Below are 27,860 nucleotides of genomic sequence, written 5' to 3' on the forward strand. Positions count from 1 at the left end.
ACTAAATAACAGCAGATGCTTTCGGGATCAGCAGCTGAAAGCATCGGTGAATGGGGTTTGCACCTTTGCGCAAAAGCCCGTGTATACAAATTTTAAAAAATTAAGGAAGGGGTCAGAGAGGGTTAGGGGAGAGATAGCAAGAGCAAAAAATTGGGAGGTGAAAGGGAGACGATTCCCCCTTGCCATTGTACGCAGTACCCGCCGCCTCCCCTGCCTCCAGCGGGAGTGGAAGGCAAGGGAGACTATGGTCCTCCCTGCTGTATGCAGTGTCTGCCAACCCCTCCCCCCCTTTCATAAGAGCTAAACATTTGAAGAGGCAGGAAGAATCAGAAAAAGTCATTTAAAAAAGAAATAGGAAAAAATGTCCAGACATTGCAATGCATAAAGTCTGTATCAAGCCTCCCTATTATGGAAAAATACAGCTACTTTCCTGCAACAAATTTACAACCTTGTAGGGCAAAATTACATCATTACAATTTGAATCCAGGCATGAGAAATGTGAACAGCACGATGCAGCGATACCAGTGTGGAGACACAGACAATATGTAAGGGCACTTATTGGACACACTGTGAGTACATTGCAGCACGTAATCTGGAAAGTGCGCTCATGTATCATTTCCCAGAGTTACACAGATTTCCGTGTAAATAGGCCAGTGAAGTTTTATTAGTAGTGTTTTTTGATGTAAACTGTCTAGGCACTATGGAGGCTCATCCTACCAATACCCAGTGTTCAACCTCCCCACTGTCACCAATACCCTTCAGATACTTAATCATCCTGATACACTTCCTCCCTAGTAGTAGATGGCAATTTGGCATAGGCATGGTACCTTATATTTGATACTCCTAATGTAATAACAAAAGATTATTTATTATGTGAATAATTAAATACATTTAAACAGTGTGATTCAGGTTTTTATAGGGTATTTTTTTTAAGACAAATAAATAATATTGAAGGACTAAAGGGTTTGTACTACTACTACCACTACTATTTACATACTGCCTTCCAACATTTCCAAAGCAGTTTACATAGCAAGAGGGGTGTGGGGAGGAACATAGGAAGCTGCCATATACTGAGTCAGACCATAGGTCCATCTAGCTCAGTATTGTCTACCCAGACAGGCAGCGGCTTCTCCAAGGTTGCAGGCAGGAATCTCTCTCAGCCCTATCTTGGAGATGCCAGAGAGGGAACTTGGAATCTAAATGCTCTTCCCGGAGCGGCTCCATCCCCTAAGGGGAATATCTTACAGTGCTCACACATGTCGTCTCCCATCCATATGCAACCAGGGTGGACCCTGCTTAGCTAAGGGGATAAGTCATGCTTGCTATCACTAGACAAGCTCAGATAGATAGATAGATAAGATAGTTAGATAAGGTTAGATTAGATTAGATATGATATGGTTCCCTGTCCCCAAAGGGCTCACAATCTAAAAAAGAAACATAAGACAGACACCAGCAACAGCCACTCGAGGGATGCTGTGCTGGGGATGGATAGGGCCAGGTTGTGCTCTCCCCCTACTCAATAAGAGAATCACCACTTTGTGACATTACAAGATATTGCAGGAGCAGCTCATTGCTTATTGCTACTCAAGGCAAGTCACAATGTGCCCCTACCCACTTGCAAGCCCATTGCTGCCACAGCCCTGTCCTTTCCTCCCTGGCCCTGCCTGGCCAGAGGCAGTGCTCAGGCCACTTCTCGTCCCCTTTCACTTCTAAGCACACATTCTGTACTTGTCCTAAGGCTAGCAGGTGCCTCCATGCATGCACTCTCTCCACTTTTGCCAGCCCCTGTCTCTTGTCCACTTCTGGTGCTGGAAAGGAGAGCACAGCGGTGATGGGGGGCAGAGGATGGAGCAACTGGAGGGAGTGCATGCTGCCGGATACAGCAAGCACCACATGCCAGCCCCAGGGCAAGAACGGAATGTAAGCCCAGAAGTTGAAGGGGGCGAAGGCTGGCACTAGCACTGGCCCCTGTGAGTCTGGCACCAGGGACAGTGCCAAGGGGTGGGTCAGGGAACATACAGTAGAGGCAGCAGCAGATGTGGGGCTGCTGGGTGGGCAATACCTGCAGCAGCGGGGCAGGATGCTCCCCCTCGCTGCCCCGTGGTACACTTGCTGCCTGAGTCCATGGCTTGACCTTGCTTCATGGAGGAGCCACCCCTGAAGTAATGTATTCTGAAGTTTTCGTTTTCAATATGTGGTAATGTTAATTTGCCACACAAAGGTATTGTATCAAGTCAAAACTGAGTGGAAAAAAGAACCTTGTGTCAGCCCTAAAACAACAGTCTTCTAAGGGTTTACATCATAGTAGTTCTCAACCACTTGTCGTTGGAAATAATAATATTCAGTTGCATTTAATAATTGATAATAAAACACTGCAATTATCTGAGGAAAACATAATAACAATGTACAGAAGCTGCGCATATAGGCATGTGCCTAAACAAACCTGGAATTCGACCAAATGGTTTGCCTCGCTGGCCACCCATATACATAACAGCACTCGCAAAGAACTGGAGCTGGCCACAATGGATAAGCAAAACCCATTCAGTGTCTTTAAGACTGGTGTCTTTCTTCTCTTGTATTTCAGCAGAACTTCATTGCAACTGTCGATTCAGGGAGCTTACTTTGCTACTGCACAGTGACTTCCCGCCTCCCTATCGGGTCAGTCAATTTGAGGGGGCCAACTGAGGGGCCAGCAGGGCCGTCAAAGAGCCTCTGACCAACCCCTGAGGCCCTGGTGAAAAAAGGATGGTGGCCACCAGCACAACCACTGAAAAACACTCCAAGCTGCTGCCCTACTGCCAACGCAATTCTCCTCTCCGCCCTTGTAGAGGCTTACCTTCACTGTGGCAATGAGAACAACTTGGAGCACTCTTTGCAGCTATATTGGCAGCCACCATCTTCCTTTGCCTACGGTGCAATCTCATACCCACTAGCAGTGGGCATATGCAGGGAAGGAGTGCCAGTTCCTTCTCGGCTGTTCTGGCTGTTGGGGTGGGCATGGCCATGTAGGGTGGGATGTCATGGAGAGCACCTGCACTTCTGAATTTGCAACTACATCACCGCCCACCACTGCATCTAGTCACACAATGGTGGAGGGAGGCAGGGGCATCTCAAAGCCTTTGTGCACCTGAGGCAGGGTGCCAAATGCCATCCTTCTTAAAAACAGAGGATGGAAGGGCAGCTGCCACCTCACTGGTTTCCCAGTAATCTGCCTGAGGTGACCATTTCAACTTGCCTCATGGAAGGGCCGCCCCTGGGAACAGGGAACTGCATTATAAGTTAAAAGAACACAGTAGCCCAAGTATACCTTAGGGGTGTGCACAAAACTGGCTGGTCTGGTTCGGTTTGGATCCGAATCAGACCTGAACTGGACTGGGCCAGTTTGGTCTAGCACCTCCTCAAACCCACCTGCTCCGATCCAGGGGAATCACGAACTTTAAAGCCCCATTGGGCATGTGTGGTGGCCTCCAAAATAGCCATTGCAGCAGGTGAGGCCCGGAACGGGCCAAAGACCACCTGAACAGGGTGATTTACCACATAATGGAGGCTGGTTGGGGGAGGAGGGACCTCCGTAACCCCGCCCCTGTGGGCTCAGGGAAGCCCCCAAGAGGGGGGAAAGGACAATTTTTTTAAAAAAAATTGTGAATCCTCCCCGAAAGGCCAGGGGGGTCCAGTCCAGTACCGAACTGGGGTAGGTGGGTTAGTTCGATACCGGACCATTGAACCTAACAGGTTTGAGGTTGAACCTGTTTGACACCAAACCTGTTTGCCTATGTCTAAGTGTACCTGCCCTGCCCTACCCCACTCCCACTGCTATTAAGGTGGCCCGGAAAGGCACTTGGCTGAGGAACCCTATGAACCTAGCAAATCGCTGCCCCCCCAATTTTCATATGATGGATACGTGGCCACCCTAAAATGCTTTGAATTTAATTACATATCACATTGTTTTATACCTTAGCCAGACAATGCTTCCTGCTCTATTGCTGACCCAGAGTAATCCTGTTTGGCTCACTAATGGGGAAGGTTTTAGACTCTATCTGCATGTATTATAGGGGGCAGTAATAACATCATCCTAATTGACAGAGCACAATTGGGCTACAAAAAAATATTTCTCATTTAATGAAAACCATTGCTTTAATTAGAACTGCTGGCCTGATGTGTGAAATGATTATTGCAAGGAGGTGAGATTTGCAGGAGAAAGGTGTCAGCTTCTTGGGAAGTGTTATATTGTCATGGAAATAGGGTTGCTATTTTTTTCTGGCAAGGCTTCTGGGTCTTTAACAATGGCAAGACAGGCAGAAATCCAAGTGGTGAGTTCTCCACTTCACTGCTTCTGCACAATAGGAAAACTGCACTAACCAGCTCATCTTTTCCCCTCTTATACAACTATCAAAGGAGTTTTTCCAGTAAATAGGAGTTTTTCCAGTAAATAAAATGTGGCAACCCTTTCATGGAAAACAGAATGGGTAGTTTAGGTGCCGGAAGGGAACTAGGGGATTGGTTGATATTAATGTCTTCTCAGTATAATGCCATGGATTTCCGGGTACCAGGAAGGATCCAAACTAAGTTAATCATGACTAAGCCCCACTGAAATTAATAAGGCATGACTAACTTTATTCCCATCAATCATTTTCTCTATGGCACTAAATAAACAGAGACAAAAATAATCTAAAGCTTGCAACTAAGACATCCATATTTTGCAATAGAAATAAATGTGGGTATATAAACATTTGAAATTGCATAGACATATTTAATTTGCTTAAGTTATTCTCTGTGCTTTCTTAACATTTTTCATAATTCATAATAGGCTTCCAAGGACAGATGCAAACAAAGGGAAGGGAAAGCAGAGAGACAGTGAGGCTGAAAAAGTAGGTGACAACACAGAGTTCCACAGGCAAAAGTGCTAAATCCCCCCTACCATTAAATCTTGTCAAGCTTCTTTCTGATTTCTAAGCCGTTGAGTAAACAATACCTGCACATTTCAGTTTTTCCCTGTCTAATGAGGATTAGTAAGTTTAACTTTATATGGCGGTGGGAGTTGGGCAGGCCGTTACAGGCGGAAACAGTCCAGGAAATTGAGGCCTATTTCTTTTTCCATTTCTTCTCCCAACCCTGCAGCCCCAGGGAGCTCTGGGAACGCTCCCTCTATGATTCAGCAGGTGCTGCTGTTGAATGCCAGATCAGTAAATGCTAAAACATATCCCATCCATGATTTGATTGTGGATGAGAATGCTGACCTGGTATGTGTGTCCTCCAGGTTTTCTGATCCTTCAGCAGCCCCGCCTTCAGGGTTGGGGAAGGGGCATTGCAGTCATCTAGCACATCTTTTCAAGTGCCCGGTTAGGCAATCCCAGAATTCTGAGTGTTTGTCTAGGGGTGTGCAAACAGGTTCAATTCTGAACTGGTTCGATATCAAACTAGTTCAGTTTGAGGTTCTGGGGTCGAGGTGAACTACCCCCAGTTCAGCTCGACCCTGGACTGAACACCCATCCCCAGTTTGGGGGTTCATCGAACTCTTTTTTTTTGGAAAAAATTCTTTTCTTTTTTAACTTGCCCCTTCCAGGGGACTTGTCCAAGGTGGTGGTGGAGTCTGCTGAAGTTCTCACTCCCCTCTCTGGCCTTCCTTTCCGTAAAAACCACCTGGTTCAGGCATCTTCAGCCCTTTCCAGGCCTATTCCCCAGTGTGGTGGCCATTTTGGAGGCCACTGTGCCTGTGCAGTCGGACCCTGTGTGACTGGGTCATGAACCGGGCAATTTTTACAAAAAGGAAGGCTGGTGGGGGGAGGGGGAATCTCCACGGACACCCTGCCCGCCACCTTGGAGAAGCCTCCGGAGGGGATAAATTAAAAAGAAAAAAGAAATTCCAAAAATGTTCGACTAACATGCCCCCTCCCCACCCCGAACTGAACCAGATTGGGGGCGGGTGTTCAAGGGGGCCAAAACCAAACTGGCCTGGTGCTGTTCAGGCCCAGTTCGAACTCGAACTGAACCAGGCCAGGTGGTTTTGTGCACACCCCTATGTTTGTCCTTGAGGGTGGGCCACCGAGATAGTCTGGGGATTCTGTTGGTGCACTTCAGTCTCCCTACCTGAACTTACAGGAGTGTTCTCAGAGATTACTTTGGGTTCCCCAAGCTTATTGTCTTGGGGGACTTCAATGTCCACGCTGAGCCCCCCTCCCCCCTTGTAGGTGCGGCTCACGATTTCATAGCTTCCATGGGCCTATCTCAGTTGGTATCAGGCCTTACCCATGTGACAGGTCATATTCTGGATCTGGGTTTTGCTGACCAGGGAATAAATGTATGGACGTGGAGGAGCTTGATATAACAACTCCCTTGTCGTGGACAGATCATGGGATGGTGGGGTTTAGTTTGACTGCTCCATCTACCCTCTGTGGGGTGGTGGACCAATTAGAATGGTCCTCCCCCAGAGGCTTATGGATCCACTTGGTTTCCAGACAGCCCTCAAGGTGTTTCCAGTGTCCAGAGCTGGCGACTCTGTCGAGACCCTGGTGAATCTCTGAAACATGAATACAGCCCAGGCTATTAACACGGTCACTCCTAAATGCCCCCTCTGGCTTGGTGGAGGCCATTGTGCTCCTTGGTTTTCCTCAGAGCTTAGGGCAATGAAACAACTCTGATGATGGCTGGAACAGTGCTGGAGAAAGAGTCAGGATGAATCCGACCCAACATGGGCTAGCCCATTTTAGGGACTACTCGGTGGTGATGGGGGCAGCAAGGAAACACTTTTTCTCTGCCTCCATTGCATCTGCTCAGTGCAGACCAGTGGAGCTGTTCTGTGGTGCAAAGGCATTGCTCCATACATCCTGCCAGGGAATGGGGGAGAATCTATCTACAGCCCATTGTGATCAGTTTGCATGTCACTTTGTAGATCAAGTCACTTGCATCCATGCTGATTTGGACTCCAGGACCTGGCAGTTGCAGCAGACATACCTCAGGTACTGTCTGGTCCTATTGTGTTAGATTCTTTTCAGTTAATGCAGCCTGAGGATGTGGACAAGATCCTGGGCAGTGTGCAGGCAACATCGTGCACTCTATAAAATCTGCCAGGGATGGTACAGGCAGGTGGTTGGAAGCTATAACCATCCCTGGCTTCATTAAGGGAGGGCAAGATACCACCATGCCTCAAGCAGGCGATGGTAAGACCTTTATTTAAAAAGGCCTCCCTTGATCCCTCCAACCTAGGTAACTATAGACCTGTCTCTAACCTTCCCTTTTTTGGCAAGGTGATAGAACATGTTGTGGTGTCCCAGCTGCAGAGGGTTTTGGATGATACAAATTATCTAGACCCCTTTCAATCTGGCTTCTATCCTGAATATGGGATTGAAACTGCCTTGGTTGCTCTAGTGGATGACCTATGCCGGGAGCTATCCAGGAGCAGTGTGTCCCTCTTGGTGCTGCCGGACCTCTCAGTAGCATTCAATACCATCAACCATGGTATCCTTCTGGACCGTCTCTCAAGTATAGGGATTGGAGGTACTGCTTAGGTCCTTTCTCGAGGGAAGAATCCAGAAGATGGTGCTGGGGGACTACTGCTCAGCTTTTTGGCCATTGGCTTGTGGGGTCCTGCAGAGTTCGGTTCCCCCCCCCCCATGCTGTTTAACATCTACATGAAAAGCTGGGAGAGATCATCTGAGGACTTGGACTGAGTTGTCAGCAATATGCAGATGACACTCTCCTTGTCATCTGATCCTAGAGGTGTAGTGGATGTCCTGAATTGGTGTCTGGATTCAGTGATGAGTTGGATGTGGGCTAATAAACTGAGATTGAATCTGAGCAAGACAGAGGTGCTGTTGGTCAGTAGGAGAGCCAATTGGGATGAGGGGATTGAGGGATCCAGGGGAATCTGGATGGGGTTGCACGCCCCTTGAAAGAGCAGGTGCGCAGCTTGTGGGTATTGCTGGAACAGTCTCTGCTTTTTGAAGCTCAGGTGGAGGCAGTGGCCAGAGGTGCCTTTGAACAACACCGTCTAGTGTGCCAGATGCATCCCTTTCTCAAGAAGGAAGATCTGGCTATGATTACCCACACCTTGGTCACATCATGGCTGGATTACTGTAACACACTCTACATGGGCCTGCCCTTAAAGAATATTCAGAAACTTCTACTAGTGCACAATGCAGCAGCTAGGATTTTATCTGGAGCTGCCCATTGGGATCATATTACACCCATTTTGAAAGACTTACATTGGCTGCCAATTTGTTTCCAGGTCCAATTCAAGGTCATGGTTTTTTACCTTTAAAGCCCTTAACCGTTTGGGCCCTGGATACCTGAGGGACCACCTGCTCCCAAGGGTTGCTGCCTGTGTGATGAGGTCATCGGAGGCAGGGGCATAACTAGGTTGGAGTGGGCCCTGAGACAAGATTCTTAAATGGGCCCCCCCATTCTAGTTTTTAAGAAACTACAAGATTTCCATGTGTTACAAGTAGGAGATAGGGGCAACAGCTCACCAAGCTGCTTTAGGCCACAAGAAGTTCACTACTCCTTGAGGAAAGGCTTCACCCTCTTCCTCTTCTTTATGACTCAGATTGCTACAACTTTATGATTGCTACAACAATAGCAATAGTCTTCCCCTCCCGCTTGAGCATGGGGGAAGAGCTCAGCAACTCCCCCAATTACCTCCCCGCTCTCCACACCCCCATCTTCCAGGGTGGCAAACTGCCTCGAGTTCATTGACAGAAAGGCAGTATAAAGACATATTCAAGGAATGCATCGTTCTCCTTAATCCACATTAGGGGATCGTGGGGCAGAAGGAAGTTTGGCTGGGAAGCGTGATGGGGCTACCCCTGAAGCTATTGATGACGAGCCCGGGGTGGGGGCACTTACTGCGTGATGATGGGGCCAAGCCGGGTCCCGTGGCGTGGCCTCCCTGGCTGCTGAAGCGGGGTGTGATTAACCTCCCACGCTACTCAGCAGTGATTTGTGTCTCTTTCATAACCTTGGAGACTGCCGATTGCCCGGTCTCTCCCGCAACCTTCCCGCTCGCTTCGCCCAATCAGCGGGCTGCCGCCGCAGCCCTTCCACACAAACCTGATATTTCTGCAGCCCAAAGTGCTGCTGCTGCTGCTGCCTGGTCAACGGTCATGCCTAACACAGAGAACGGGAGCAGCGCGGGGGCGGCATTGGTCACCTGGGCTGAAGGCAGTGGAAGTTGGAAGGTGCGCCAGGGGGGAGGGGTTCGGGGGGGGAGGTTTTTTCTCCAGGGATGGGAGACCAGCTAATCTGCAGGGGGGCGGGGGGCACGCGCCGTCTGAGGTAAACGCCGCACGCTGCGCCCAAGCTGTCAGGTGGACAGCGTAGAAAAACGTCAGCTCACCATCCTCGGCGTGGAGTGGTACATCCCGCGTCTCCCCGTGGCGCTGCAACGAATAGCTTTGCCTGCAGAGCAAGGCGAGCGCATCTGGCTCTGCCGCCTCTTCCTGGATGGAGCAGGTTTAGCAAGCAGAGCGCGGCCGGCATTGACAGAGCTGCAGCCAGCCAGCCGGAGCCGGGAGGGAACAGACAGCTCAGCTTTAAAAATTTTTTAAAAATGTCTTCAAAAGGAAGATCAGGTGGGGGAGAGCCTCTGAGGGGCCCCCCCAAGGCGGGGGCCCCCGAGACAACGGCCTCCCCCTGCCTAATTGTAGTTACGCCCCTGATCAGAGGGGGCCCTGCTCCGCATGCTACCAATAAGGGAGGCTCAGCTGTCGTGCATGTGTGACAGGGCCTTCTCAGTTATTGCCCCCAGACTTTAGAATGCTCTTCCAGTAGGCATCCACTCCTCAGTCTCCATCACAATTTTCAGAAAGCAAGTGAAATCTTAGCTTTTTAAGCAGCCTGTTATATGAGCGCTCTTTTTGTTGCTGCTGCTTTGGATGTTACGGTTATATTGTGTATGTGTGTGTTTGTATTTTATGGTCATATTGTTCTTGGTTTTTTTTAAACTTTTAATCAGATTTGTATTTTTATGTTCCAATTTAATATTTTTATTGTGTAGCTTTTATAGTTTTATATTGTTTTAAATGTTTTGTAAACCACCTTGAGATTGTTTTAATGAAAGGCAGTAAAGGTTGAGTATCTCTTATTCAGACATCCGAAATCCGGAATGCTCTGAAATTCTCGTGTGTGCCCGATCCACAAGCAGAACACGTGGGAGAGCAAAAGCAGACCACCTTTTCAGGAGCATAACTATAATAGGGCAAGGGGAGACAGCTGTCTGGGGGCCCACTGCCTTGGCCCCCCCCAAGAGGCAAGTCACATGACTGACTCCCCCAGCCGGACACCCGCCCAGGCTTCCTTCAGTTGTATTCATCCTCCTAAATTGATGTGAGTGTTAAAACCTGGAGCTACCAGAACAGCATGTCTTTCTCTAGTACCATTAAATGAATTGCATCGTCCACCACTATTCAGCCTCATTTAAGATTTCTTTGAGCTGAGCTTCAGTGTGTGTGTGTGTGGGGGGGCATTTTCAAATCTTGTCTCTGGGCCCAGTCCAACCTTGCTACGCCCCTGCACCTTTGCAATTGCAAACCCACCCCTCCTCCTCTTTCTCCCGCCTGTGTCCCTCCCCACTCTCTGCTTCCACCACGAGGAGAGGCCGCTGGCTGGATGCGATACATTCTCTTGGGGAGACGCTGAGCCCGTCGCCCCGGCTAAAATTGCTGAGATCGCTGGAGATGATTTAAAGCATTTAAAAAGTGGAAGAGGAGAGAAGGAGAGCCCGCCTCACTCGCTCGCAGATTCCCAATTTTGCTGCTTCTAAATATGCTGTAATTTGTCTGTGGTTCTCCCTAGTTGTGGCTCTGTTTTTATTGTGAAGCTTTTAAATGTTTTTTCATGCTCTTGCTTTGGCACTAGAGGGAAAAGCAAAAGCCCCCCTCTTCCACTCGCTGCTCAGTTTGGCGCCTGCTCTGTTGGCAATTAGCTTTCATTCGATTTACAGCTACCCGTAGTTATCATAAATTCAATGCTTATTTGTTTTTATACTTTAAATAAAACCTAACAAAATAAAATACAGTAACCTTTCGTGTTTAGACTTGGATCCCATGCCCAAGATACCTCATTATGAAAATATTCTGAAATCCGGAAAAATCCAAAATCCGGAACACTTCTGGTCCCAAGCAGTCCAGATAAGGGATACTCAACCTGTATAAAAATGTACTGATAAATAAATAAATGAAATGAAACCAAGCATCTCAATAAGCCAAATTCTGCATGAGATCCTCAGTTCTGCACTCAATAAGACACATGGGCATGTGAACTTCATACAGGCTTATTTGTATCTTTGAGGTCTGCATGTAGACAAGAAAAGTGTTTTCAAGCAGACTATTTCTCAAGATGTGATTGACTAGGTTGCTTTCACCGAAAGAGCATGTCCTCACAAAGTTCAAATTAGGTGGAAGATTGAGGTACTAAAATACGTGGTTTTGGATTTAATTCCTCAGCCAATGAGGAGGATTCAAAAAGTTCACGATGTGCTGCAGTTTAAAATGTGTGGCTAGATGTTTTGTTCCTTCTGCTTATCTGGCTCTAAGTAAGGAACATCAGCCTCTTGAGTTGTACCAAAGTTTGCCCTGGAGAGCTTGATGACTCTGTCATAAGACTCCCATGATGCGCTGTAATTGCTTTAGTCCATTATTTAGTAATAGCTGCCTTGGGTTGTCCGAACAGGTAGCCTGGAGGAGGCAGTGTCAAAAGAAAAGGACAGACACCACCAACTAGCCAGGGTAGAGATTAAGGGAGTCACATGCAACAGCTGAGTTTCACCTCTCAAGACAAATTGCTCAAACTTAGTGACTCACCTGACAAGTAGGTGAGAGTCAACAAGCTGTAATGCTTTTTTCTGGCTAGTTGCACTGGTGGTGGCACTCAGGTTTAGCAGACAGCAGGGCAGGCCAACAGCTCCCCCTGTCGGTGGGCTGGCATGATGGCACACCCGGGAAACTGGCTGCTTATATCTGGCTATCTGTTTCTTATGTACAGTGGCGTATCGGGGGGAAACGGCGCCCAGGGCAAGCTCTGGCCCTGAAATGGCACCCCCCACCCCCCCGGCCCCCACATACCTGTGCCGGCGCGCCGGCGCCCCAGGTGGCAGATCGCCGGCGGTGGCGGCGATTCGGCGGTGGTGGGTGGCGGCGGGTTGCCCGCCGAGTGCGGCGGCAGTGGTGGTGATTCGGTGGCGGCAAGCGGGTCGCCCGCCGAGTGCGGCGCTGGCTGGTGGCTGGCGGTGATTGGCTGTAGTGTAGCGGCCCGAGCAGCGGCAGATCGCCTGCCGAGGAGTGCAGGCAGAGTGGCGCCGAGGCCTGCCACCTGGCCTGGCATTGCTTCCCAATTGCGCAGGCCTGCCTGCGCCGGGCCAGGCGGCAGGCCTCGGTGTCGCTCTGCCTGCACTCCTAGGTGGGCGATCCGCCGCCGCTCAGGCCGCTACACTACAGCCAATCGCCGCCAGCCACCAGCCACCACCGCACTCGGCGGGCGACCCGCCGCCGCCACCCGCCACCGCCAAATCGCCGCCGCACACCCGCCACCACACTCGGCGGGCGATCCGGGGGGGGTGAGGGGTTGCCACTTTTTGACGCCCCCCCACATGGCCCACCGGGGTGGCGCCCAGGGCACGTGCCCTGCCTGCCCCCCCTATCGTTACGCCCCTGCTTATGTAAGCACCTTAAGGTTGTCTGAAATATGTGCTCATTAGCTCAAGTTGCCTAGGCCAGTAATATATTTTTAAAACCACAGTAATTTGGGAATACAAATCAGAGATGTTGAAATCTGAGGCCTTGGTTAGTGCCAGGCTTTTGGACTAGCGTGCAATGTGCTGCTGATGTCTCGGATATCTGATCAGATACACTGGGTGAGAATCAGATGTTCTGAATCAGATTGATATTGAAGGCTCCACTGCTGGAAATGCTGTTTCAGTTGGACAACATACTGTCACACAGATGGTAAAGTGATGTATAGCTTCTGGTAATACATAAGCTTTCAGCATAATTAGAGACTTTGAGATCTCATAAATAAACATTAGACAGGACTGACGTTATTCACTGAAACTGTGAAATGAACTTGAGGCTGACAGTTAATGTCATCACTAGAATATTTTGGCTGCAAAATATTTCCAGACTGGAAAAGAAAACCATACTGATGTGCATGAATGGAAGGATTTTGAAGATAAGGCTGCAATCCTATGCCTACTTACTCAGGAGCAAATCTCATTGAATTCAGTGATGGCTTTTTCTGAGAAACTCATATAGGATCAGGTTGGAAATGTTTTAAACAACCCATGTGCAGTTTTTAAGGATTCTAGTAGGATCGTTCAGTAGCAGTATATATAATTTGATAGTGTTGACATTTCCTTAATTCAATGTGTTTTTCCCCTTTCTTTACAAATGACACATATATATCATTCTATAAAGGGTGGTGTAGAATCCAAGGAAAAGAGTTGTAGTATGCAAGGATAAGGCAGTGGAATATTAACAGTTTAATGAAATAGACATTACAGAGAGGCAAGTGCAGACTGCTTTTCCATTTTCTTGCTGCTGACTGTTTGTTAGCCCCACCTCTACACCAGGACTGGGAATACAACTAACTAAAGCCCCACTCAAAAGCTGGCCTGGATCAAGGAATGGATTAACCCCAAACACCACAGGTGGTTACTATAGAAAGGTGACTAACAGTGCACTCTGACACTCCTCAAAAGTAAGTCCCACTGTGTTCAGTGAAACTGACTCCCCAAGTATGATTAAAATCACAGCCTCAGTCGCACTGAAATTAATGGAATTTAAGTTAGTCACAACTGATTTGTCTCATTTATTTCTCTGGTGCTACGTCATGACTAACTTTCTTTGGAGCTGGTAATTTTTCTTTAATATCAAGACATCTGTTTTCAGCCAGGAAAAAATAAATCCCCAAAAAGGTATTTTGATGAGTAAAATGACTTGCTATTAGACATAAAGCTGCTGCTCAACATGGCATCACTCTACTGAGTTCTCCCACCCACCTCCACTATGGAATATGTAGTAACATTTATTGCAGTCATAATGTGTGTTAATATCACCACAGTCTGTTAACATCACCACAGTGTGCATTTTCCTGCACCCACTTCATATCATTAGCTGGTGGTGAAAAAGTGTGCAATGTGCTAACCACAGGGTATTATTACTACACCGTTGAGGGGAGAAAACTTTACATGCCCATTGCAAGGTCCAATTCCAACTTCTTTGGTCATAGGAGTAAGAACCATGACAATCTATAAATACTGCATATTTCTGTGTAGACTAAACAGTTATATAAACTATTTAGTGTGAAGTATAGTGAATTATCTCTGTTTAGTTTGAAGTAGTGAAATTATCTCTGTAGTATAGTGAATTATTTCCATGTTTGTCCAAATAAAGAAGGGTAGCCTAATCTTTTTAGGCGCAACCCTCAGAGTTAGGGCTGCCATATGAAAAAGATTGACAGGTTCCCGGTACCTTGAAGAAATTCACAGAAGAGGGAATTTCAGCAGGTGCAGCTTTTCTTTCCCCTGCAGGATAAGCTGCACCTGCTGAAATTCCCTCTTCTGTGCATCTCTACAAGGTACTGGAGACCCGCCTGTCCTCTTTTCCATATGGCAGCCCTACTCAGAGTGCTGCTCCCACACAAGCCCTGGCAAAGGGAGGACTTGATGTGTTGTGCCATTTGTGTTTGTCCCACCTTGTCCTTTAAAATCTGCCACCAGAACAAATATAAAGAAAAATGAAGTACTAGCTACCAAAATTCTGTCTGTATTTTTCACAATGTAACATAAAGGTAAAGGTAAAGTGTGCCTTCGAGTTGATTTTGACTCCTGGCGCCCACAGAGCCTTGTGGTTTTCTTTGGTAGAATACAGGAGGGGTTTACCATGGCGCAGTATGAGACGATGCCTTTCAGCATTTTCCTATATCGCTGTTGCCTGATATAGGTGTTTCCCATAGTCTGGGAAACATACCAGCGGGGATTCAAACTGGCAACCTTCTGCTTTTTAGACAAATTTCCCTGCTGTGCCACTTAAGGTGGCCTCATTCATCATGAACCTGACATCTGTGCTTTCATGTATCTGTGGCCAGGTAACCCGTACCTGACCTCGGTACAAGCAGGGGGAAGCAGCAAAAAATGGCTAATTTTTGCATATCCATGGGTTGGGGCTGGGCAGAAATTACTTCTGAGGTCATTTCCGCCTGCCATTTTGTATAAGGGAGCCATTTTCTGGCTCATTTCTGTTTTAAAAAATAGGAAAAAACCAGCAATTTTTCAGCAACCAACCACGTCTGCAAATTGCAGCATTTGAGGGCATTGCTGGACAGCTGGGGACAGACTGAGCACGGGAGGGCACTCTACGCTATGATTTTAGGCCAATTTAACCTGGTTTTGGCACTCTCTTTAAACCTCCGGGAACCTAACCCCCGTGATCCCATAGACACAATTACTCGGTATTTGCAGTTTCCTTATCCACAAGAATTGCTGATAACAGAACCACCACAAATACTGAGGTTCTCCTGTATATTCAGGCTTGCATCGTTAACATGTACCAGCTTCTAAGGCTGCGTTCCCCCATTGAAGCTCTTTCCAAGGAGGCACAAGAGATGTCTTTTTGTCCTTTCTCCATGTCTAGGTTTAAGCAGCTTTTTGCCAGTATGTAGTTCAGGATTAAGATCAGCACAAGATCACTTACTCATTTCTTGTGAGTATGCACCGGAGTCCCCTGCATGAAGCAGCCTGCTGACATGCGAATTCTTGGCTAGGTCTGTCAAAGAGAAGGGTTTTTCAGCCAGTGAATCTACTCCTGAGGAAGTGGGCATATTTCCTGTGATGTCTGTTCAGACTTTGTTCAGAACAAGTATTAGTCAGTGACCATCTCAGATATAGTAGACATTGATCACCATCTGGATTACCTGGTAATTGTTAGCACCCTGCTAACTTGGCAAAGAGGCACCTTTTACCGTGGTGATTCTCTTTATTTAGCAGGGGGAGAGTAACTGGCCCTGTCCACCCCCAGCACAGTACTTCCAGTGACTGTTGCTGGTGTCTATCTTATGTTTCTTTTTTATATCGTGAGCCCTTTGGGGACAGGGATCCATCTTATTTATTTATTATTTCTCTATGAAAACCACCCTGAGCCATTTTTGGAAGGGTGGTATAGAAATCGAATTATTTATTTATTTATTTATTTATGATGATGATGATGATGATGATGATGATGATGACTGAAAAGCAATTACAGACAGTAGCAATTATACGTTCCCTACCAGTCCTGAACAGCATTGAAGGACTCTTCACAAGTAATATCATACATAAGGATGAATCCCATTGCTCCTCGATAATAAGCAGTGGTAATGGTCCTGTATCTTTCTTGTCCAGCAGTGTCCTAAACAAAACAAAAACAAAGATAAGCAATTAAGACATTAAATAGATGTACTCATTCTGAAATCAGCATAGTTCCAGCATAGTCCCTCCATAGCATAAGGACCATTTCATGATAGATTTTTATTATGTGGAGATACTTTCCCTTGTACAAAGACATGTGCTTGGTGTCCTCTGTTTGTTTTATTTATACTGCATCAGTGAACACAGTGCCTTACAGAATTACATAGACAATATCATCACATCTCTGCCCCAAGGAGCTTGCAGTCTACTCTACCACAAAAGATGGGAGGGACAGCTGTGGGCAGGGAGGGAAGAATGTGGGCAAATACCTTTACATATAAACTTAATGTTTGGTTACAACTGGAAATGAGAATTGTCTGACAATACTAGCGATTCTCTTGGTTCTGATAGTGTAGATGGGGCAAGTTAATGAAGGTTTACTACCCACTTCGGGGATTTTCCTACCCTGTGCTAATTTCAATGTGGGGAAAAGATAGTGATTGTGATTAATGTAGCCCACACAGGCCTGACTTTAAGATCGGTCAACTTAGCCTGATCAACCCTATTTTTTCTAATGCCCAAACTGGATACCCCCACCCCCCTATTTTAAGCAGCCTGTCTGCTGGTATGCATGTTCATTTAATTTTATTATGTACTTCTTTCAGCCACAAACAGCAGACCTGACCCACAGTGGGTTTTTTTTTATCAGGCCTTGTCAAGGACTGTTGTGGATACATGTCTGTCTTCCTTTCTTGGAATTCCCTGCAGCTGCCCTCGTCTCATTTGAACTGTTGCTGGGCAGAAATTCCCTTTCTAGACATGCTCTCATTAATTTCTTATCTGAACCAGGTGGCCTTTCCCCCCTACGGCTGGTCTACCTACCTCCCCCTGTCTTGTGGGACTCCGATTTGTTCCAGTCCCATTGGGAGTAGGTAGCTTTTGTAAATGGTCAAGTGTTTTCCCATTAAAAGGTAGGCTCTGGTTCCCCAGTTAATTCAGATTTCTAGTGCAAGGCCTGGCTATGGTGTAAAGTTTTCTTCCTGCTTGCTTCTTGGTTTGTAATTAATATATGCTTTGGATCAATTGCAGATCTCAGATTTCCTCTACAATGAGTTTGTCATTAGAATCACGGTTTAACTCCATTTTAAAAATTCAAGTCATGTATCAGGTTAGGTAGATATCTCAGTCAATGACTGTAGCCTGTACTACTCCAATCACTTATTTAGAATATTTCAACTGATTCCAAGCACATGAGTGACCCAACAATACAAGTTGCACAGCACACAATTTTCAGCATTCACTGACTCAATTTAATACATTTGTTATTTTGCTCAAAGGTCTCCTAGATTGTTAATGCCTTCATTTGTTAGATCTACCATATATGTTTTCTCTACTTTCTCTTTCTCCTGCTTGCAGTTCACATTTGTTCTTTATATACACTTTCACTTTGTAAAGCCAGAATTACTAGTCTTTTCCTTTTACAATTTCTCACTTGCCATACCATTTACTGACATCAGACACTGAGGATCAAACTAGGTACATGATTAGAACTGGTCATTTGGCCATGTGTGGTGGGGGGGTTTTGCGGGTGGTGGTGGTTGTTTTTTTGTTTTGAGGAGAGGCTGCAGTAGGATTTGTGTATGTGTGCTTGAAGTTGCAGCTCTAAGGGCAGATTCAGATGGCCTGCTAAAGGTTTGGTTCCTGGGGAGTGTGTGCTCTTGGCAGGCATGACATCCAAACCCACCTAGGTCCAGTTTCCAAGCCATTCACCTGGCATTCTCTGCCCAGCTTCAAATGTAGGTTACAAATGGACAGAGTTGCTGAGAAAGCGCTGGCTAGAAGGAACTAGGAGAAACACGGCGACTGGGGGAGAAGGATTTGTTACTGCTTACCATTGCCTGCTGGGAGCACATCTCCCTGGCATCCAGATATTTATTTATTTAACATAGTTTCATACCACCCAAAACTCATGGCTCTGGGCGGTTCACAACAAAATAAAAACAGAAAGTAAAAAATTAGTTTAAAACAAACAATAAATTTAAAACACAATATTTTAAAACATTAAAACCATTAAAACCATATTAATTAAAAGCCTGGGTGAACAGATGAATCTTTAAAGACCTTTTAAAAGCTGTCAGAGATGGGGAGGCTCTTATTTCAGCAGGGAGCTCATTCCAAAGCCTCGGGGCAGAAGTGGAGAAGGCCCATCCCTGAGTGGCCACCAGACGAGCCGGTGGCAAATGCAGACAGACCTCTCCAGATGATCTCAGTGGGCGGTGGGGTTCATGACGAAGAAGATGTTCTCTTAAGTACCCAGGGCCCAAGCTGTTTAGGGCTTTATAGGTTATAACCAACACCTTGTATTTTGCCTGGAAACATATCGGCAGCCAGTGTAGCTCATTCAATACTGAAGTGATATGGTCTCTCTGAGATGACCCAGAGATCAAACTGGCTGCCGCATTCTGGACCAACTGTAGTTTCCAGATCACATACAAGGGCAGCCCCCACATAGAGCGCATTGCAGTAATCCACTCTGGAGGTTACCAGCAGATGTACTACTGTTTTGAGGTCGTTCATCTCAAGAAATGGACGCAGCTGGCGTATCAGCCGAAGCTGATAGAAGGCACTTCTGGCCACCACCTCAACCTGGGACACCAGGGAGAGGCTTGGATCCATAAACATCTCTAGACTACATACCTGTTCCTTCTGGGGAAGTTTGACCTCATCCAGAACTGGCAGATCAAAATCATCTCTTGAGTTCCGACCCCACACAATGAGTACCTCCATCTTAGTTGGATACAGTCTCAGTTGGGGTTCATTTGGATTCAGTCTCATCCAGCCCATTACTGCCTCCAGGCAGGCACTTAGGAAGGTTATGCCTTCTCCCGATGAGGTAGACATGGAGAAATAGATTTGGGTGTCATCAGCATACTGATAGCACCCTGCACCAAATCTCCTGATGATCTCTCTCAGCGGTTTCATTAAACAACATCAGAGACAATATGAAGCCCTGAGGCACACCATACAAAAGTTCAGATTTTGAAGAACAGCAGTCTCCAAGGGACACCATCTGGAACCTGCCCGAGAGTTAGGAGCGGAACCACCACATAGCAGTGCCTCCCACTCCCAACCCCCTCAGATGCTCCAGAAGGATACTATGGTCAATAGTATCGAAAGCCGCTGAGAGGTCCAAAAGGACCAACAGAGTCACACTTCCTCTGTCCATTCCCATCAGGCCGACCAAGGCAGTCTCCACCCCATAGCCCACCCGGAAGCCAGTTTTAAATGGGTCAAGATAATCAGTTTCATCCAGGACTGTCTGGAGCTGCGAGGCCACCACCCTCTCAATTACCTTGCCCAGCCATGGAAGGTTGGAGACAGGCCTGTAGTTACTCAACTCTGAGGGATCCAAAGTAGGCTTCTTCAGAAGCGGTCTAATAATTGCCTCCTTAAGACAAGGAGGCATCCTACCTTCCCTGAGAGACGCATGTATAATCTCTACCAGGCCTTCTACACCAACCCACCTGCCAGATAATATAAGCCATGTCAGGCAAGGGTCAAGAGAACATGTGGCCGCACCGTTCCAATCAGCTTGTCCACATCCTCAGGAGTCACAAACTGGAACTGATCCAACCTAATCACACAAGAGGAGTTGCTGGACACCTCCGCATCAGACATTGAAGTAATTGTGGAGATGGCCCAAATACAAGAGATTTTTCCTACTAATAATTCGTTAAACACATCACAGCGGGTAATTGATGGTTTCAGATTGTGAATCAAGGGAGGAGGGGGACCTACTAGCCCTCTCACAACCCTGAATAACTCCGCCGGATGTGAACTTGCGGATGCAATACGGGCAGAAAAGAATCGCTTCTTTGCCGCACGTATCGCCTGAGCATAAGTCTTCAAATGAGCTGTATGCTGCAATCTGTCAGATTCAAGCTGAGTCTTTCTCCATTTGCGCTCCAGTCATCTACCTCACCACTTCAGCCCCCGTAGTTCTTCCGTATACCAAGGGGCCAATTTTGAAGTGGGTCGGAGGGGATGTTTAAGAGCAATCATGTCTACTGTCCAGGTGAGTTTGCTGTTCCAGTTCTCCACCAGGGCATCAACAGGATCGCCAGCAGAGCCAACACTAAATCCCTCCAAGGCTTCTTGAAATCCTACTGGATCCAATAACCTTCTTGGGCGGACCATCCTAATAGGTCCCTTGCCCTTGTGAAGGTGGGAAGTGATTGTGAGTCCAACCTTAACCAGATGGTGGTCCGTCCATGACAATGGGGAAATGACAGGAGTCCCCACCCATGGAACACCACTGTGATCAGAGTGAAAGACTCGTCAGCCCCGAGACCATTTGAGGTAGGCCCATAGTCATCATCGCCGCTATGAACTCCTGAGCCGCCCCGGACAAATTGGTCCCAAAGTGAACATTGAAGACCCCCAGCACCACAAGCCTGGGGGACTCCAACACCAAGTTCAAGACCAAGTCCATCAGCTCAGTTAGGGACTCTGCTGAGCAGCGGGGTGAGCGGTACACCAACAGAAGTCCCAGTCTATCCATGGTCCCCAGACTTAAGTACACACATTTGATATGGTCCGACGCGCTAATAGGGATCCTGGTAAGGGAAAGGTTATTCTTATAGACCACAGCCACTCCACATCCCCACCTATGGTCCCTCAGCCACTGCTCAACAGAGTACCCTGGAGGGAGAAGCGGGGACCACACTGGGCCCCCAGCCTTCCCCAGCCAGGTCTCTGTAATACATACTAGGTTGGCACTTTCAGTGTCAACTTTCAGTGAGTACCCAGAATGTTGGGGGGCAATATGCTAAATCATTGTAAACCGCTTAGAGAGCTTCCAGCTATAGAGCGGTATATAAATGTAAGTGCTAAGTGCTATTTCATCCAGAATCAAATCATGGATGGTTTCTGATTTGTTCTGTACTGACCTGGCATTACAAAGGAGCAAGGTGAGGTTCCAAGGGTAATCAGCACTGCTCCCCAAGGTCAAAGAGCTGGCAGGACAGCCAGAAGGGGAAACAGCCCTGTAGCGGCCGGCTGACCTGCCAATGTTACTTCTTCTGTAGCGGCCTGCTGACCTGCCTGTAGCGGCCCACTGACCTGCCAACATTACTTATTTTGCAGGTCATATGAACCTGCCCTAAATGTTTGGTTTCTTCTCTACAATATATCCATGCAATTTATCTCTTACAGTACCACCAATGGCATGCATCTTTAATGGTGCACCATGACTTGGTGCTCTATGAAATAATGGTAGCATTCTTATCGCCAGTGAGCCAGGGCCTCAGATTTGGCTATTGCTGCCACTACAGGAAATGAAGGCTCATTATTATTATTATTGCCAGCTGTGCTGAGCACCCCCATATCTTTTTGAACAATGCCGGAGCCTCCCCATTGCTGCATCACATCAGTAGTGGAATGAGTGCATTACATTATTTTTAAAAAGATAGTGGCAGCCACCACAAAGCACGCTGGATTGCTGCCATCATCCAGACCTTCAATAAGCACTGAGCAGGGCAAGACTGTGGGCCTTCTGATGGTTCTGGGCCCCTCATCCAGTGCCCAACCCCTGACATCACCCCTGAATTGTGCCAGAGGTAGAACTGTAGCTGCAACATTTCTGATTGAAGTTGCAGACCAAATAGAACAAAACAGGCAAGGACTTGTGCTAGACTGGCCTGTTGCTCAAAAGCCACCAGAACAGAGGGTCTCTGATTTACTAACGTTACCAATACTGCAAAAATAGGGGACACAGTCCTGGAACTTGGACTAAAACAAAAAGACTGCACTTTCACAAGTTACAATGGAAATGCAGCTAAGACTGGAAGCTCTGGAAAACCCCAACAGATGTTTAAATGTGTTTCCAGGGGCTACAGTGGGAGATATTGGCACCATATAGACAAAACTATGTGGGGCTGCCCTTGTGTGTAGTCTGGAAACTACAGCTGGTTCAGAATGCGGCAGCCAGGTTGGTCTCTGGGTCATCTCGGAAAGACCAAATTACTCCCATGTTGAAAGATATACACTGGCTGCTGCTAAGTTTCCAGGCAAGATACAAGGTGCTGGTTGTTATTTCTCTGTGTAAACCACCCTGAGCCATTTTTGGAAGGGCGGTATAGAAATCAAATAAATAAATAAATAAATAACATATAAAGCCCTAAACGGCTTGGGCATTGGGTATTTAAGAGAACGTCTTCTTCGTTATGAACCCCACCGCTCACTGAGATAATCAGGAGAGGTCTGTCTGCAGTTGCCACCAGTTTGTTTGGTGGCTACTCAGGGATGCATACTATTTACCCAGGCTTTTAATTATATATCGTTTTAACAGTTTTAACATCATTTTAAAATGTTGTTTTAAATCTTAAATTTTAATGTTTGTAATGTTTTAACTTTTACTATATCATTTATTTTGTTTTAACTACTGTTTTGTTATTTATTTTAAATAATGTTTTAATTAATTTTTTTTGCATGTTGTGAACCACCCAGAGACATGTGTTTTGGGCAGTATAGAAATGTGTCAAATAGATACATAAATAAATCAAAACATTCCCTTGAGGCATTCCAAGAGAGACCAAAAACTTGAAATACCTCCAAAACCACCTATCCCTTATCCACCCACAATCTATCTATATATTTAATTCTCCAAGGCATACCCATTGCTAATCCCGTGTGTGGCAGCTCTCGCGAGAGTTCACAAGCAGAAGCACCTGATTGGGCAGTGGGGATTCCATATGCAGATAGGGAAGAGGAGCCTGTGGCACTGTGGTGATTGGGCAGTGGGGATTCCATATGCAGATAAGGAGAAGGAGCCTGTGATGGTTAAGGTCACTTGGAATGCAACTGTTACTGGTCGGAAGATGTTCTTGATTGTAGAGGAGATCTATCTATCTCTCTCTCTCTCTCTCTCTCTCTCTCTCTCTCTCTATATATATATATATATATGGATAGCACGCAAGAGTCTGCAAAGAGAGGGGTCGTGAGGGAGGAAAGAGCCCCTTCAGGAGAAAGAGGCTGCCGTTGTTTGAATTGGATGAGGAAACAAGATGAACAAGATCTGTTAACTCAGGGAGGGCGGGAGAGAGAGAGAGAGAAGGAAAAAAATGAAGGGGGGGGGAAGAAAGAGTGGAGGAGAAACAAAGAGAGAAAAAGAAGGGAGGGGAAGAGAGACAGAAGGAAGGGCGAGGGACAGGCCTAAGCCTGTCAGCAGCCTGAGGGGAATGAGCATCCATGGCGGCACCAGCAGCAAGGAAGCGTCCAGCCAACCACTGCTGCTGTTTGGGGCTACCAAGGCCATTGTCAGAGGGAGGCAGGCAGGCAAGGGATGGGGCCGGGCCTGTCAGTGGCCTGAGCGGAACAAGCGGCCATGGCAGTTGCAGCAGTGAGGAAGGGCCCGGTCAACCACTGCTGCTGCTGCTGCTGCTGCTCCTGTGTAGGGGTGTGTCCGAACCGGTCTGGAGGCCATTCTAAAGGCCTCCGAACTTCCAGACCGGTTCGGACTTGGCTGGTCCGGGTACGGGTGGGGGGTCTTCCTTTAAGGGCGGGAGGGCTTGCTTACCCCTCCCGCCTCTTTGCTCCCTCCAGCGCCCGTATTTTACAGAGTAATTGGGGCGCTGGAAACCAGCCGCCCCCGCCGCCCCCCCGGCGAGCGGATTAGGGGCAAAAAAAAACCTACTGCTGCCCTCCTGCCCTCCCACCCCCCTCCCTCCCACCCGCCGCCCCCCCCCCCAGTGCTCACCACATCGTTTGCAAAAAATAGAGAGGAGCTCGCGAACAGAGCTCCTCTCTCGCCAAAGTCTCAGGCCGAACTGGGGCCTTGGGCGTGCGCGCACGCGCGATAGGACTCCTCAGCTAATAGAACTTCGGCCGGATGCCCGGTCTACCCGCCGGGAAGAGGAGGCCCAGTCTACCTGGCTTCTTCCTGGCGGGTAGACCAGGCCTCCGGCCGAAGTTCCATTAGCTGAGGAGTCCTATCGCGTGTGCGTGCACGCCCAAGGCCCCAGTTCGGCCTGAGACTTTGGCGAGAGAGGAGCTCTGTTTACGAGCTCCTCTCTATTTTTTGCAAACGATGTGGTGAGCACTCGGGGGGGCGGCGGGTGGGAGGGCGGGAGGGCGGGAGGGCGGCAGTAGTTTTTTTTTGCCCCTAATCCGGTCGCAGGGGGGCGGCGGGGGCGGCTGGTTTCCAGCGCCCCAATTACTCTGTAAAATACGGGCGCTGGAGGGGGCAAAGAGGCGGGAGGGGTAAGCAAGCCCTCCCCACCCTAAAAGGAAGGCCCCCCTTCGGTGCTGGTCCGGACTGCTCCGGACCATGCACATCCCTACTCCTGTGGGGAGGAGTAGGAGCAGGGCTCACGTGGGGAAGTCTCTGGTGACAGGAGGCTGCAGCTTGGCCAATAGTGCCAGCAACGCTGTAGATGTGACCAAGAGGGGTGAGGGGGATGGAAGCAACGGGATGGTGGAGGAGGAGCAGGAGTGCAGCTCAGGTGAGGGTGGGGAGATCTCTGAGGTGAGGGGGGCTGTGGCAGGGGGTGAGGGGAGCAATCAAGTACTAGTGCGCAGATGCTCTGCACAGGTTAGGCTAGTACAATATAATATTTCACATTTCTCTTATATCTGACTGTATCAGCCATCCTACAACTTTGCTTTCCTATGCCCTGGCTAAAAGGACTCCTTGACAACAGCTCCATATTAAGGGTAGTAACAACAACATTGATTCAGCTAGTTGGCTTTCTTATTGCATCAACAGAATAGTAGGGAATGCTGATACCAATTAAACAATTTTAGTTAATTGCCTGCCTTAATTGGTTATTTAAATAATATACATACATTTACTAAAATCAAAGTATAGGTGCCTTTTAGAGATGGAAGGAAGTCATTGTTAGGAAGACAGGCCATATCTAATAATTGCTCTCTATTTCTGTATTGTACTAATACACTAGAACCACAAATATATCCTATTCCCAGATGTTTACCTAGTGGATACAGAAAGCCTTGCTGGTCCTTAGGAGCCTCTTGAGGTAATGGTTTGAAAATGAGTGTAGCTATAAATGAGCAGATGGGTTCAAAGAACCCCGGGGCCCCCAGCTCCTGAGGGGCCCTCCGCTCCACCCCTCCCCTATTTTCAATCATCTCTATTACGGTCCAAGACCAGCATAAGATAGTACAGTAGAGCATGATTAAAAGCAATTATGAAATGGTATGGTCATAAGAAAACATTATGAAGTCATGTTACATTAAAATTACTATTAACTATAATTGCTGCATGAGAAGTACTATAGATATTCAATAAAATTACTAGAAAATGTTAATATTTACTGTAAGCCCTAATTACTAAAAAAGCTACTCTAAAATTGTAAATAAAACTATAAAACTACTACTAAGCTCCGATACAGTATTATAAAATCAGAATAAGAACTACATATGGAACCATAAAACTACATAACTTTAAAATTATTGCTCTAATATTAAAAGCTATAATATTATATGGTATTTTAAAACTGCTGCCCTTGCATGGTATGAGATTATTAAGGTTATAGCTATGAGATTATTAAAATTCATATATATATATATATAATGAAAAAGCGACTAGAACAGAGTATATGGGATAAGACTAGAACAGAGTATATGGGATAAGAGCGCTAGAAATTAGTGGCATACAGTATATCGCAGTTCAAAACTATGCAGAGCTGATACGAGGGAAAGTCCTGGTCATCATGGTCCGATGGATCTTACACGCGGTCATGCAGAACGTGGTGGTATTAAACGTGAAGGTCAGCACTTCATCTGAAAGCAGCAACCAGGTATTGATACGGTTTGGGCGGCCAGGTTACTTGTGAAGCAGAGGAGAAATAAGCTTGGCCCAAACATCTCTATAAAGGGGGCAGAGGAGAAGAACATGTTCTGGGGTTTCTATCTCCCCAGTGCCACAGGGGCAAAGCCTTCCTGCTATTGGGATCTTTCTGTATTAGCCTTCCAGTACAACAGAGGGGAGGGCATGGCAGCAGGCAAGGGTAAAAATCCTTCTGGGTTTGGGATTTCTAACTGTGACAGGTACACGGCTGGGGAGGCAAAGTATCTGAGGCTTCCCGGGGATAGGAAGGCTGGAACCCTACCAAGGTCAGCCTGGCACTCAGTGTCCATTCTCCTCTGTTTGATGGCTGTTTTTGCCCATGGCCCATAGCAAGTAGGAGAGGAGGAGAAAAGCCCAGTAGCGGCAGTTTAGACCACACGGCCCTTTTCCAAGAAGATTGAAAACTGTCCTATAAGGTCAGAGGGGCCAAACCCCAAGGGTTGAGGGACAGCTTAAGCCAGAGGTTAAGAATGGACAGCCACACTCTGGCCTCAAGCTTAATCATGCCTGTTTCCAAGCATAGGGCAGCATTTGAGACACAATGAGGGACTTGGAGGGCTGCTCTTATAAATTTGGACTGCACCCACTCCAAAGGGGCAAGATCGGAGGGGGTGGGTCCAGAGTGGACCCCATAGAAGAGCTGAGCCAGCATCTTGGCCTCAAATAATTTGAGCGCAGCAGGTATGTATTGGTTGTAGTGGGCCTTTCTTGAGCCAGAGGCATGCAGGGCCACTCCCTGATATTTGAAACAGGTGACCTGCTTGATCTTGTGGCCGTTTATACTCCAGGGGCGAGTCTTGGGTCTCCTGGTGAAGGTCATAACTTTGGTTTTTTGATCATTGATTTCTAGTTGATCATTTATGCAGTACTGAGCTAGGGCTGCCAACGCTCTTCTGAGGCCTATCGGTGTTCTAGACAGAATTGTGGCATCATCTGCATAGAGCAAGGAGGAGATGCTTCTATCCGCCGGCTTGCAGGGGTGAAAGTCTGGGCTACTAAGATGTCTCACCATGTCATTGATGAAAAAGTTGAAAAGGAGCAGGGCCAGGATGCACCCTTGTTTAACTCCCTTCTGTGTCGGGACAGGGTTCGTGAGGTGTCCTTGTGAGTCTGTGAGGTGACCCTTACCTGGAGGGTCGTATCTGCATGAAGGATACGAATCAGGTAAAGTTGGCATCGGTTGATCGAGGAGGCTTCCAGCTTCTCCCATAGCATGACTTGGGAGATGGAATCGAAGGCAGCCTTGAGATCATTAAAGGCAGCGTAAAGGGAGGCTGAGTTGTTAGAAGAATATTTTCCAATGAGGTGCTGAAGTACCAGGCATTGATCAGTCGTGGTTCTACCCTCCCTTAAGCCAGCTTGTTCCTCTGCAGTCAGATTTTCTTGGTCCAGCCAGTCCGTAAGTTTTTCATACAGATGTCTAGCATAGAGCTTGCTGATGGTGTAGAGCAAGCGGATGGGCCTGTATTTGGCAGGGCTCCTTATTTTCTTCATTATCTCCCTCACTCCAAGGGGCCTCTGGGAAGAGGGGCGAACACAGGCCCCCTCTCCCCTAGCTATGCCCGTTTGAAAACATTAGAGAATTGCTAGTACAGAGTAGCAAATAGTTGTACAGGTGAA

The 27,860-nt window shown here is 47.3% G+C and overlaps 1 protein-coding gene across 3 annotated transcripts in view; it reads right to left on the reverse strand.

Moving 5' to 3' along the window:
* RAB3B (RAB3B, member RAS oncogene family) overlaps window positions 1-27,860 on the reverse strand; it is a 149,563-nt gene that overhangs the window by 30,517 nt on the left and 91,186 nt on the right. For all 3 annotated transcript variants that reach the window (XM_053249980.1, XM_053249979.1, XM_053249981.1), the window contains exon 3: window positions 16,255-16,373. In XM_053249980.1, the coding sequence (XP_053105955.1) occupies window positions 16,255-16,373 (119 nt within the window). The remainder of the gene's footprint in view (window positions 1-16,254; window positions 16,374-27,860) is intronic.

The sequence above is a fragment of the Hemicordylus capensis genome, chromosome 4, assembly GCF_027244095.1.
Source record: "Hemicordylus capensis ecotype Gifberg chromosome 4, rHemCap1.1.pri, whole genome shotgun sequence".
Classification (NCBI taxonomy): Eukaryota; Metazoa; Chordata; class Lepidosauria; order Squamata; family Cordylidae; genus Hemicordylus; species Hemicordylus capensis.